Source organism: Callithrix jacchus, chromosome 7 (assembly GCF_049354715.1).
Source record: "Callithrix jacchus isolate 240 chromosome 7, calJac240_pri, whole genome shotgun sequence".
Lineage (NCBI taxonomy): Eukaryota > Metazoa > Chordata > Mammalia > Primates > Cebidae > Callithrix > Callithrix jacchus.
This window is the reverse complement of record NC_133508.1, coordinates 82,181,760-82,196,491: the sequence shown is the minus strand read 5'-3', so window position 1 is coordinate 82,196,491 and position 14,732 is coordinate 82,181,760. Positions and strand designations below refer to the sequence as shown.

Genomic DNA, 14,732 nt, shown 5'->3' with positions numbered 1-14,732 from the left:
TAGCTTCCCTAGTCCCTTCCCACTAAAATACCAGTAGTGCTCATCTTACACCCCACCATTGTGACAATAACGCCTTATATTTTTCTGGTAATGTGATGGTAACTGTAGTTATCTCTGTTCCAAAAAAAAATTTGAGTCAATAGAGGGGATTCCTGAATTGGTCAAAAGATTAAACTAGTTCACCTCTAACTGCCTTTATAACTTTCCCCCTAAGTCTCTGTTTTATGTCATGGCTTAGGGCCTGGTGGATTGAAGTTACACAGCAAATATGATGCTTATTTAGAAGAACTAATATGGTTTTAAGAACTGGCTTTTGATCTGTCTAGTACTAATATATGCCATTGTGTATATTCGTGGTTAATTAGATAGGGATGCCAGTTTTTATGCTAGATTGCCTTTGCTTTGAATGGAAACTGCAACTCATTATTTCACAGCAGGATGGCAAGCTCAGCAGTATTGCTTTTATTTTTAATTTGACAGTCATCCTGAAATGTGTCTGTATTTGCTGTGTTGGTCCATAGAAAGGAAAACAGCTGAGCAGACCTGTCATGTAGATTTGCCTTGTGTTTGGTATTGACACCTAGCTAATGTACTCTTCAGTATTCTCATTCTAGAAAATAAATGGCCAGTTTTCTGGGCTACATGTTGCTCATAATGAATCCTCAATTTATTTTGAATTAGGTAGGGACTTTTTTTTTTTTGAGACGGACTTTCGCTCTTGTTACCCAGGCTGGAGTGCAATGGCACAATCTCGGCTCACCGCAACCTCCGCCTCCTGGGTTCAGGCAATTCTCCTGCCTCAGCCTCCCCAGTAGCTGGGATTACAGGCATGCGCCCCCATGCCCAGCTAATTTTTTGTATCTTTAGTAGAGACGGGGTTTCACCATTTCGACCAGGATGGTCTCGATCTCTTGACCTCGTGATCCACCTGCCTGGGCCTCCCAAAGTGCTGGGATTACAGGCATGAGCCACCGCACCTGGCCAGGTAGGGACTTTTTATGATTATAGAAAGAAAACAATGTGATGAGGATATTGATGTATTATGTTTGCTCTTGCTCTGTCACCCAGGCTAGAGTGCAATGACGTGATATCAGTTTACTGCAACCTCCACCTCCTGGTTCAAGAGATTCTCCTGCTTCAGCCTCCCAAGTAGCTGGGACTACAGGCGCGCACCACTACTTGGCTAATTTTTTTGATTTTTAGTAGAGATGGGGTTTCACCGTGTTCGCCAGGATGGGCTTGGTCTCCTGAACTTGTGATCCGCCTGCCTTGGCCTCCCAAAGTGCTGGGATTACAGGCTTGAGCCACCGCGCCCGGCCTGGGATTTGTTATATTTTCCTTGTCAGCGTGGCATCCATTCTTTAGAAAGTGTTTAAATCAATGCTAATTATGTCTGTAGAATATGATTGAATGAAGGAAGGCTTTTGCCTCAGTCACTGGGAGAGCTATTATTTGTACACTTTTTAGTCTCCCTATTGAGAGAAATTGGGGAATTTTAGTAGTAGCTTGCTTGCTTTTTTTTTTTTTGCTTACTGTAGCCTTGTAATATAGTTTGAAGTCAGGTGCTTTCTACATAGCTAATTTTTTCACAGAAATTTGACTGTATTTTTGAAGGAGACATGTTAAATGGGAAGTGCTTAGGTTTGAAACTACTGGATTTGAATCCTGAGTGTCACTAGCTGTTTGTTTGGAGAAGTCATAATCTCTCAGGATTTTGATTTGTTTCTCTTTATTTAGAGATGATAATACATACTTTGCAGAATTGTCACAAAGATTAGAGGTAACATACAAAACCCTTGGTAGAATGCATGGTCTATAGTAAATAGTGGCTGCAGTTATTATTTCCAGAAGCATTTCAGACAGGAATGTGGTCTGAGAATCCTAAAAATTTCCTTGATATTTCTGGAAAATAATTTGTGGAATTCTTACTTTGGAAAGATAAAAAAATATGTAATATTGAAGATAGGCTATTTAGTTCACCAACTTTTTTTATTGGTAGCTTTTCAAATTACTTTCCCCAATCAAAGCTTTTAATTATATTTTCTTTGTGAAATACAAATCAACTTCTATATAAATGAAATTAGTATTTGGAAAAACAAACCTACCTATGTAGAAAAGAAAAAGTTTTGAACTTCCAAGTTTATAATATTTAAGTAGAGAACATGGTTAGTAAAAAATTATTTGTATCCTCATAAGCCACATAATTTGGGCATTTTTGAAAGACTACTAAATGCTATTTTCTAGTTTAAGAACAAAAATGATTAAGTTTTTCTAACACAGTGTTTCTCAACCAGGGCACTATTGGCATTTAGGGAAGAACAATTCTTTGTTTTGTGCATTGTAAGATACTTAGCTTCCCTAGCCCCTGCCCACTAAAATACCGGTAGTGCTCATCCCACACCTCCACCATTGTGACAATAATGCCTTATATTTTTCTGGTAATGTGATGGTAACTGTAGTTATCTCTGTTCCAAAAGAGATATATTGTGTGGATATATATAATGTATATATTAATATACATTAACATACAAAAAATGTATATTCTTTGAGGGACACTATTAGTATCAATAGATAATACTCCATAAATAAGACCAAGAGAGGTAATCCAGAGGCAGAAACCATCATAAAATGTTGTATATTTCAAGTAATATATTAATAAAAAGAAAATACAAGTAATGTATTTTCTTATTTTAAAAGTAATCATTTCCAGATTTCATAAAATTGGGCTTGGTTTTAGAGTTTGCACATATACACCTTTGCTGCCTTTTATTAGTTATTAAAATTTGTCAGACTAAATTAACAGCCATTTACAGCTTGGTTGATTTCTTTTAAAATATAGTCCTTTAGTATGCCAGCCAAGGGAGCAGAAGACATGGTTTGGAAGTTTTCTCTTACTCAGGACTTGTCCAAAATGGATTAATATAGTTCTTTTACTCTCATGGAGAGGACTCTACTTCTTACCACTCATCTCAACTATTCAATCATTAATATTACTTTAGCATGTGATAGGGGCTCTACACTAAATATCAGTGTTATGAGCTCTCTGATTTTTTTTTTTTTTTTTTCGAGACAGGCTCTTGCTCTGTTGCCCAAGCTGGAATGCAGTGGCACAAACACAGCTCACCGCAGGCATACACCACCATGCCAGCCTGATTTTTGTATTTTTTTAGAGACAGGGGTTTCACTATGTTGTCCAGGTTGATCTTGAACTCCTGGGCTCAAGCAGTCATCCTGCCTGAGCCTCTAAAAGTACTGGGATTACAAACATGAGCCACTGCTCCCACCCATTTATTTATTTATTTATTTATTTATTTATTTATTTATTTAGAGACAGAGTTCTGCTCTTGTTGTTGAAGCTGGAGTGCAATGGTGGGATCTCAGCTCACTGCACCCTCCACCTCCTGGGTTCAAGTGGTTCTCCTGCCTCAGCCTCCTGAGTGGCTGGGATTACAGGTGCGCACCACCATGCCTGGCTGATTTTTTGTATTTTTAGTAGATACAAGGTTTTACCATGTTGGCCAGGCTGGTCTCAAACTTGTGACCTCAGGTGATCTGCCCACCTTGGCCTCCCAAAGTGCTGGGATTACAGGCGTGAGCCACTGCACCTGGCCTCCTACCCACTATTTAAAGTTTGTGGATTTAAATAAGTTGGGCCATCCAAAAATTCACCCAATGATTTTGAAGTTACAGCCTAAGATATAAATACTCCTAGGACCAAAAGCTACAGTGGAAATTTAGCAGATAAAAGTTTGAGAGTCTAGAGGCTTGGCTTGCACACTGGTATGCTGTTTATTTGCCAAATTGTTCTCAATTTTTTGGCTTAAGCATGCTACATAGCTGTTGCATGAACAATAGACTTAAGAAAAAAAGAAAAAGCTGTTAAACTTTTTTCAAATTAAAAAAATATAAATGCAGAAAAGAGTATAGTATAATAAATACCACCCAGAATTAACAAATATTAGTTAATGAAAAATGATAAAATTAACAGATATATCATTTTGTGTGTTGTTTGTCATAAGTTTCTTTTTCTTTCTTTCTTTTTTTTTTTTTGAGTTGGAGTCTCACTCTGTTGCCCAGGTTAGAGTGTAATGGTGAGATCTTGGCTCACTGCAACCTCTGCTTCCCGGGTTCAAATGATTCTCTTGTCTCAGCCTCCCGAGTAGCTGGGATTACAGGTGTCTGCCACCACGCCTGGCTAATTTTTGTATTTTTAGTAGAGATGGGGTTTCACCATGTTGGCCAAGCTGGTCTTGATCTCCTGACCTTGTGATCTGCCCATGTCGGCCTCCCAAAGTCCTGGGATTACAGGTGTGACCCACCACACCCTGCCTTATTTTTCAATAAAAGGAAACAAAAATATTATTGGCAGTTCATCACTTTAATTACTTGGCCATTTCTTCACATTAAGGAAACAAAATCTTAGTCTCTTATTTCCCTTCCTTGTCATTTCTCTTCCTTCCCCCTGAGGCAAATACTATTATGAATTTAGTGTTTACATTTTTCGTTCATGCTTTTAGACGTTCACTATAAATATGTAGTATCTTTAATAATTATTGTAACAGGAGTTAAATGCTTATTGTTGATCAGGTACTATTCACTTAATCAATAACCTTGTGGTTATTGTAAGGATTAAATGAGTTAATAGATATAAAATATAAGCCAGGCACGGTGGCTCACGCCTGTATTCCCAGCACTTTGGGAGGCCAAGGCAGGTGGATCACGAGGTCAAGAGATCAAGACCATCCTGGTCAACATGGTGAAACCCCATCTCTACTAAAAATACAAAAAAAAAAATAGCTGGGCATGGTGGCGCGTGCCTGTAATCCCAGCTACTCAGGAGGCTGAGGCAGGAGAATTGCCTGAACCCAGGAGGTGGAGGTTGCGGTAAGCCGAGATCGCACCATTGCACTCCAGCCTGGGTAACAAGAGCGAAACTCCGTCTCAAAATTTAAAAAAAGATATAAATATAACATAGGCACTCTTTTTATTTTCATTTTATAAATAGGGAACTAGACATTTAGAGAGATTAAATAACATATCTCAAGTTCATGTAACTACAAGTTATGGAGCAAGGATTTGAACCTAGATTGTTTGGCTGTGGGTATCATACTATTCATCACTATGCTATTCTGCTTTTCTATAATATATAATATATATTATCATTATTATTATTTGAGACAGGGTCTTGCTTTGTTGCCCAGACTGGAGTGCAGTGGTATGATCATGGCTCACTGTAGCCTTGACCTCCTGGGCCCAACTGATCTTCCTGCCTCAGCCTCCTGAGTAGCTGGGACTACAGGTACATGCCACCATGCCTGGCTAATTTTTGTATTTTTTGTAGAGATGAGGTTTCACCATGTTGCTCAGGCTGGTCTCCAACTCCTGGGCTCAAACAATCCACCACCTTGGCCTCACAAAGTGTTGGGATTATAGACGTGAGCCGTCACGCCTGACTAGTATATATTATTTTGTGTATTTTCCTTTTTCTTTTTTCTTTTTTTTTGCTACAAAGATGTATCCAATGTTTTGCATACTTTTAAAAATAGATTTTTATAAAAATGGTATACTATAGGGGTGGTTGTGCAATTTTTCTCAGTAACTTTTTTAAAAACCTTTTTCTGAATGAAATTCAACTTGCTTTTTCCCTCAACTCAACATTACTTTTAAAATACATCTACATTGCTACATATGATTTATTTATCTAAGTCCTGTATGTTTTATTGAGAAATATGCTACAGTTTATAATCTATTGCTCCTACAGATGAACTTTAGGTTGTTTCCTTTCTTTCCTCTAATTACACACAGTGGTAAAATGAAATGAATATCTTTATTCAGGTCTTTTGTGTTTATGTGCAAGAGTTTCTCTAAGCATATAATATTTGAGAAATACATTTACCTCTCTTGAAAAGTGCTGTGAACCAAGATACGAATACCAAAATTCAGTCTATTATACTATTGGAAAATTTCTAACAGGACTCCTACCAAAGCAGTTCAGTTGCAATTAGCAGTTTCTTTCTTTATTTCTTTTTTGAGATGGAGTCTCACTCTGTCGCCCAGGCTGGAGTGCGGTGGCCAATCTTGGCTCACTGCAGTCTCTGCCTCATGGTTTCAAGTGATTCTCCTGCCTCAGCCTCCTGAGTACCTGGGATTACCAGCACATGCCACCACTCCCGGCTAATTTTTGTATTTTTTTTTTTTATACAGAGTCTTGCTCTGTTACCCAGGCTGGAGTGCAATGGTGAGATCTTGGCTAACTGCAGCCTCTGCCTTCAGGGTTCAAGTGATTCTCCTGCCTCAGCCTCCCAAGTAGCTGGTATTACAAGCATGCACCACAACACCCAGCTGATTTTGTATTTTTAGTAGAGATGGGGTTTCACCATGTTGGTCAGGCTGGTCTCGAACTCCTGATGTCAGGTGATCTGCCTGCCTCGGCCTCCCAATGCTGGGATTATGAGAGTGAGCCACCACGCCCGGCCTAATTTTTGTATTTTTAGTAGAGACAGGGTTTTACCATGTTGACCAGGCTGGTCTCAAACTCCTGACCTCCTGATCTGCCTGCCTCGGCCTCCTTAAGTGTTGAGATTACAGGCATGAGCCACTGGGCCCAGGCGGGTCAAGATTTCTTGAGTAATATCCGCAAAGTACAGGTAACCAAAGCAAAAATGGACACGTGATCACATGAAGTTAGCTTCTGCACATGAAATGAAGCAGTCAATAAAGAGACAACCCATAGAATGGGAGGAATTATTTCAAACTACCCATTTGACAAAGGATTAATAATCAGAATATATAAGGAGTTCAGACAACTCTATAGGAAAAAAATCTAATAATCTGATTTAAAAAATGGGTCAAGGATCTGAACAGACATTTCCCAAAAGGAGACATACAAATGACAAACAGATCTAAGTAAAGTTGCTCAACATATTGATCATCAGAGAGATGCAAATCAAAACTACCGTGAGATATCATCTCATCCTTAAAATGGCTTTTATTCAAAAGATGGGCAAATAATGCTGGTCAAGATGTGAAGACAGAACCCTTGTACACTATTGCTGGAAATGTAAATTAGTTCAGCCACTATGGGGAACACTATGGAGGTCCCTCAAAATACTAAAAATAGAACTACCATATGATATAGCAATCCCACTGCTGAATATATACCCAAAAGAAAGGATATCAGTATTTCAAAGAGATGTTTGCACTCCCATGTTTATTACAGCACTGTTTACAATAGCCAAGATTGGGAAGCAACCTAAATGTTCATCAGCAGATGAATGGATAAAGATTATTATTCAGCCATAAAAAAGAATGAGATCCTCTTTTTTGCAACAACATGGGTGGAACTTGAGGATATCACGTTAAGTGAAATAAGTCAGGCACAGAAAGACAAACTTTGATTCATTTGTAGGAGCAAAAAATTAAGACAATTGAACTCATAGAGATAGAGAATAGAATGATGATTACCAGAGGGTGGAAAGGTAATGTATGGGGGGTGTTGAGTGGCAAATGGGGATGGTTAATAGGTACAATAATATAGACTGATAGAATAAATAAGATTTAGAATTTGATAGCACAACAGATTAACTACAGTCAGCAATAATTCATTGTATATTTTAGAATAATTTGGAGAGTACAATTGAAATGTTTGTAACACAAAGAAATGATGAATGCTTGAGGTGATTGATACCTCATTTACCCTGATGTGATTATTACACATTGTATGCCTATATCAAAATAACTCATGTACCTTGTAAATATGTATACCTACTATGTACCCATAAAAATTAAAGAGTGTATATCTCAAAAATGAAAAAGTCACTTGGATGGCAAACTTACCGAATTTTTCAGTTTAGCAGACAACTATATGTTTTTTGTTGTTGTTTTTTGAGACGAAGTCTCGCTCTGTCACTCAAGCTGGAGTGCAGTGGCACAATCTCCACTCACTGCAGCCTCCCCCTTCCTGGTTCAAGTGATTCTTCTGCCTCAGCCTCCTGAGTAGCTGGGACTACAGGCACATGCCACCTGCCCAGCTAATTTTTGTATTTTCAGTAGAGACAGGGTTTCACCACGTTGGCCAGGCTGGTCTTGAACTCCTGACCTCAGGCAATCCACCATTCTTGACCTCCCAAAGTGCTGGGATTCTAGACATGAACCACTGTGCCCAACCGGCAACTATGTTTTATGTACTTTACATATGTTTTATGTACTTTACATATGTTTTATATATTACTTTAATATATTGTTATTTTTCTAAAGTTTCTTTTCTGTCTCTGTTCAAATTATAATCAGCCTAGCCTTGCTCTGCACTTAAGTCTCTGTTCTTTTTTTCCTACCCAGATGATTAACTTAACTCCTACAACTCTCATAGTGGAAAAATACTGAGCTAAGTAATAATGAAATGGAAGAAGTGAGGTTTGGTGCTGAATAGAACTTGATTCCAGTTCTGGTTCTACTAGCTCTGTATCCTTAGACAAATTACTTCACTTCCTGAGCCTATATTTCTTTTTCTGTAAAATGGAGATCAGACCTATCTTGCTGTTTTTTTTTGAGATGGAGTTTCACTCTTTCACCCAGGCTGGAGTGCAGTGGTGCTATCTCAGCTCACTGCAATCTGCCTCCTGGGTTCAAGCAATTCTCAAAGTGTTGGGATTACAGGCGTGAGCCACTGTACCTGGCAATGTTTTGAGGATTAAATGAGGAAATGCTTGTAAAATTCCTGATTTTTTTTTTTTTTTAAAGTGGTCAAGTACAGTTCACACCTGTAATATTAGCACTTTGGGCGGCTGAGGTGGGAGGATCACTTGAGGCCAGGAGTTCAAGACCAGCCTGGGCAACATAGGTCTTTTTGAAACTTTGTATTTCAAAAAAAAAAAGCTGTCAAGGGTGAATCCCATTACTCTGTGTTTTAAACAAGCTTCTCAGGTAGTTTGAAGCACATTATCAACAGACACACTTTGAGAAATGCACTACGCTTGGGTCCTTAGTTCCAAGTCTAGGTTTGCTAGTAAATAGGTTATAGCATTAATTTTTAGCATTTACACTTTCTGGGCCTTATGTTTCTTCAAATATAAAATGAATGACTGAACTTGATGTTTTTTACTAGCTGTAAAATTAGAAAACTTTGGTTTTAAAAATTATTTTTTTTTTCTAGTGATGGGGGTCTTGCTGTGTTGCTAAGTCTAATCTTGAACTCCTGGGCTCGAGATCCTCCTGGCTTTGATTGCAGGAATGAGCCCCTGCACCTGACCTTATTTTATTTTAGTTTTATTGTTATTACTTTGTTTATTTTGAGGTGGAATTTCGCTCTTCTTGCTGAGACTGGAGTGCAATGGCATGATCTTGTCTTACTGCAACCTCTGCCTCCTAGGTTCAAGTGATTCTCCTGCTTCACCCTCCTGAGTAGCTGAGATTACAGGTGTCTACCACCATGCCTGACTAATTTTTTTGTATTTTTAGTAGAGACAGTGTTTTGCCATGTTGGCGAGGCTGGTCTTGAATTCCTGACCTCAGGTGATCCACCTAGCTTGGCCTCTCAAAGTGCAGGAATTACAGGCGTGAGCCACCGTGCTCAGCCTGTGTTTTATTTTTAAATTTCTATTTCTATTTTAGATTCAGGAGGTATGGCAGATTGGTTACAAGGGTATTGTTTGGTGCTGAGGTTTGGGCCTCATCACTCAGATAGTGAACATACACAATAGGAAGTTTTTTAGCCCTTGCCTGCCTCCTTCCTTTTGGAGCTTTCAGTGTCTGTTGTTCCCATCTTTATGTTCGTGTGAAACCAAGATTTAGCTCCTAGTTATAACTGAGAACATGTGATATTTATTTTTTTTGTTTCTGTAGTAGTTCACTTAGAATAATGGCTTTTAGCTGCATCTGTGTTGATGCAAAGGACATGATTTCATTCTTTTTTGTGACTGCAAAGTTTTTGTCTTATAACCCTAAATTTTTTTGAGACAGGGTCTCGCTCTGTTGCCCAGGCTGAAGTGCAGTGGCGCTGTCACAGCTTACTGCAGCCTCAAACTCCTGGGGTCAGGCAATCTTCCTGCCTCAGCCACCTGTGTAGCTGGGACTACAGGTATATGCCATCATGCCTAGCTAATTTTTACATTTTTTCATAGAGACTAGGTCTCACTATGTTGCTCTGACTGGTCTCAAACTCCTGAGCTCAAGCGATCCTCTTGCCTTGGCCTCCCAAAGTGCTGGGATTACTGGTATGAGCTACTGCAGCCAGCCAACCCTAAATTTTTGTTCTTGTAGATGTAAATATTTGGTCTGGTGGTGCTGATGCCACTTTTTGGCACGATTTAATGGAAGTACTTAAATGTTTTGTTATTTGGGAACTCAGAGTATTCTTCCTTCTTTGAAGACTGTGGTAGAACTAGATTAAGCAAAAATATTCAGGGAAATCTCATGGAACCTCAGGATGCAGTTAGGTCTTAAGAATTGGAGATTAGAGCAGAATGGGGAAATATTTTCCCCTGCAAATTGGCCTCAATCTCTTTGACTTCTTCTGTCTTCCAGGTGGTATTATAGAAAATGGCCTTGGCCAGCAGCTCCTGAGTTAAAATGGCTTCCATTTTAGAAAGCTGCCATTGAGACTGGAATATCTTAATTCCAATTGCAAATAGCCAGGAAGGTAACTGTGATTGTACACACTGGGTACAGTGCTAACTTCTGGCAATGTCTAAGAAGGCAGACTCATGTTATTAAGATGGCCCTGGGATTCCTGCCACTTTTCTTTGAGTTGCAGGGCTTGGTTGGAAGTGGTAGTGGTAAACTGGGTAGGTATCCACCTCCTTTATGAAAATATTTCACTAATTGAGGAATCACAATGTTGTATTTTGCATAGAACCATTACAATTGAGTCTCATGGAAAAAAGTAGAAATAGGGAGAGACAGGCTAAAAGAAAAAGTAGGCTTATGCTTTTATTCTTAGTTATGTACCAGATGGGATGGAGCCTTCTATAGTTACTTCTACTGGACTGTGCTGTTTCACCAACAGTGAATTTTTAGATTGCTTTTATAGTTTTCCTTTTTAAAAATTATATAATATATAATTTTGAAGTCTCCTTATAATCTTTGTTTTATATATTTGGAATTAATTTTTCAAATAAAGAGAAAATTATATGAGGCTATAAAGGGCATTGGTAAAATGAAGCAGACAAGCTTTGCATTTTAATATATGTATTTTTTGAAACAGTGTCTCACACTCTGCTGCCCAGGCTGGAGTGCAGTGGCATGATCTTGGCTCACTGCAACCTCTGCCTCCCAGGTTCAAGTGATTCTCCTACTTCAGCCTCCTGAGTAGCTGAGATTATAGGTGCTTGCTACCATGCCTGGCTAATTTTTATATTTTCAGTAGAGATGGGGTTTCACCATGTTGGCTAGGCTGGTCTCAAACTCCTGACCTCAAGTAATCCACCCACCTTGGCCTTCCAAAGTGCTGGGATTACAGATGTGAGCCACTGTGCCCAGCCTCCATTTTAATTTTATCTCTGCCTTTAGTGACTGATTTTTTGATCTTTCTGTGAAGTGAACATAATAATCCTTATGGATTATCTGAGAATCAAATGCCATGATGTGTGTCAAGCTCTTATACTATGTTTCCTAGAAAGTAGGTGCTCAGTGAATGATAGATATTATCATTGCTATTTTGTTACTTAGAATGTACTTGGTGATCTTTGTGATATTCTACTCATGTCATAGACTGACTGTATCTTGGGCTTTAAATATATTGGTGTTATTTGAGGGTAAAGACATAAAGCATTTTTTAGATCTGAAAACCAAGAACTAGAATGTGAAAGGAAATACTTTTGCATTGAGCATTTAATGCTATGTATTTATTCATTAAAGAATTTAAGTGGAAATTTTTTTGATCTCTTGTTTAGTGTCAAACCAGAAGAGAAGTAAAATTCAACAAAAATTTATGTGTGGAGTTCCTTCTTAAAAGAAGAAAAAGGTAATTATTGAGACTATGGATCGGAGCAAACGGAATTCAATTGCGGGATTTCCTCCACGTGTAGAGCGTCTTGAAGAGTTTGAAGGAGGTGGTGGAGGAGATGGAAATGTGAGCCAGGTCGGAAGAGTTTGGCCATCTTCATATAGAGCTCTTATAAGTGCCTTTTCCAGACTGACGCGTTTGGATGATTTCACCTGTGAAAAAATAGGGTCTGGCTTCTTTTCTGAAGTGTTCAAGGTGAGTGATACTTCAGCTTTTCTCATATTGTCTTGCTATGGTCACATTTACTGCAGGTTGATAGTTGTGTTTAATTAGGATGTAGGATTTGCCTAATCAAGGTGCTGTAGATCTTGAACACTGTTCTAAATTCTCCTTTCAAGCTATTTATTAACTTACATTAAGATATTTTTTGTTTGAATCCCAAAAATAATATGTGCTGGTTAAAAATTCAAATTGTATAGGAGTCTCTTCCACCTCACCTTTACCCCTACCCACACATGTGTATATGTATACACACATACATTCTCCAGTAATAACCACTATTAACAGTTTGGTGTGTATACTTCTGAACTCTGTGCTTATACATACATCATGCACACAACTTATATACATATATTAAAATTATATATATATATATACACCCACATACATAGTTTTTGTTTGCTTATCTTCAGTAAAATTGATAGCTGGGTATAGTGGCATGCATCTGTAGTCTGAGCTACTCAGGAGGCTCGCTTGAGGCTATGAGTTCAAGAGCAACCTGGGCAACATAGCAAGGCTCTGTCTCAAAAAACTATGAGCCTTAATGCTCCTAAGCATTCGTATTTCCCTAGTTCCCACCCTCCCTCAGGAGGGTCTTTTGTACCTTTTCTTCTCTCAACAAATCCCAGTATTTCCTCTCTTGTCCTTATTGTCAGTAATTAATGAATTGCTTCCTAACTCACTGAGAAAATTGACAAAAGTAGAAGAGAACTTCCACAGACTCCCATTACTATAAATAGCTATCCACATACATCTTTACACAGTTATTTGGCCTTTATACCTTGTGCTATGGATCAACTACCCATGTTCCTAAGTTCATTATTTCTGTTTATTTTATTTTATTTATTTATTTTTTGAGATGGAGTTTCACTCTTTTTACCCAGTTGCTGGAATGCAATTGCACAATCTCGGCTCACAGCAACCTCCATCTCCTGGGTTCAAGCAATTCTCCTGCCTCAGCCTCCCGAGTAGCTGGGACTACAGGCATGCACCACCATGCCCAGCTAATTTTTGTATTTTTAGTAGAGACGGGGTTTCACCATGTTGACCAGGATGGTCTCGATTTCTTGACCTTGTGATCCACCCGTCTCAGCCTCCCAAAGTGCTGGGATTATAGGCATGAGCCACCATGCCCGGCCCATTATTTCTGTTTATATTGTACATCCCATTTCTACTTGCCTACTGGTAGGCATTGCCTAAGAAATTCTCCCCTCTCTTTTCTACATTGTCTATTCACTACTAAGTATTCCCATTAGCATGTTAAAAAAAATTCTTTTAAGGAAAAAATCCATTTTGGCTCTATTATTTATTTTATTTTATTTTATTTTTTGAGATGGAGTCACCCATGCTGGAATGCAGTGGTGCAATCTTGGCTCACTGCAACCTCTGCTTTCCAGGCTTAAGCAATTCTCCTGCCTCAGCCTCCCTAGTAGCTGGGGTTACAGGTCCCACAACCACACCTGGCTAATTTTTATATTTTTAGTAGAGACAGGGTTTCACCATTTTGGCCAGGCTGGTCTTGAACTCCTGACCTCAAGTGATCCACCCACCTCAGCCTCCCAAAGTGCTGGGATTGCAGGCATGAGCCACTGTGCCCGACCTATTTTATTATTTTATTTTATTTTTTGAGACAGGGTCTTGCTCTGTCACCCAGGCTAGAGTGCAGTGTGGTGTGATCATGGCTCACTGTAGTCTTGACCTCCTTGAGCTCAGATGATTCTCCCACTGTAGCCTCCAGAGTAACTGGGACTAAAGGTGTATGACACCATGCCCAGCTAATTTTTGTATATTTTGAAGAGATGGGGTTTCACCTTTTTGCCCAGGCTGTTCTCAAACTCCTGGGCTCAAGTGATCCACTTGCCTTGGCCTCCCAAAGTGTTGGGATTACAGGCAAGAGCCACCACACCCAGTCCCTATTGTTTCTTTTATTAATAGCTATACTTTCCCATGTCTTTTATTTTTGGACAAAACAGCTCCAGAATTGTCTCTACGTACCTTCTCTAAAATACTTTTTATCGCAGTAAAATGTATATAACAATTTATCATCTTAATCATTTTTTAAGTGTACAGTTCAGTGTCATTAATTAATTACATTTATAATGTTGTACAACCATCCCCATTATCCTTTTCCAGAACTTTCTCATCATTCTAAGCAGAATCTCTGTATCCATGAAACATTAACTCACAAATCTCCCTTCTGTAACTGTAAATAGGTTCATTACCCAATGCACACAGCAAGTCAATAAGCTGAAACACCAGGTTGCAGCAGAGAAAGGTTTAATCATAGGGCCACCGAATGAGGAGATGGAGGGAAACCTCAAATCCATCTCCCTAGGAGTTTGGGGCTAAGGTTTTTAAGGGTTTTGGAGTGGGCCAAACTGTGGCAATTGTTTACTGGTTAAAGAGTACGGGAAGAATTCATAATATCTTCTATTCTACTTTCTGTTTTTATGAGTTTGCTTATTCTAGGTACCTTATGTAAATAGATTATATAATATTTATCCATTTGTGT

At 38.8% G+C, this 14,732-nt stretch overlaps 1 protein-coding gene across 6 annotated transcripts in view; it reads left to right on the top strand.

Moving 5' to 3' along the window:
- Positions 1–14,732, top strand: part of TESK2 (testis associated actin remodelling kinase 2) — a 171,316-nt gene that overhangs the window by 31,070 nt on the left and 125,514 nt on the right. For all 6 annotated transcript variants that reach the window (XM_078331559.1, XM_035251270.3, XM_035251273.3 and 3 more), the window contains one exon: positions 11,889–12,196. In XM_078331559.1, the coding sequence (XP_078187685.1) occupies positions 11,975–12,196 (222 nt within the window). In that variant the 5' untranslated portion in view covers positions 11,889–11,974. The remainder of the gene's footprint in view (positions 1–11,888; positions 12,197–14,732) is intronic.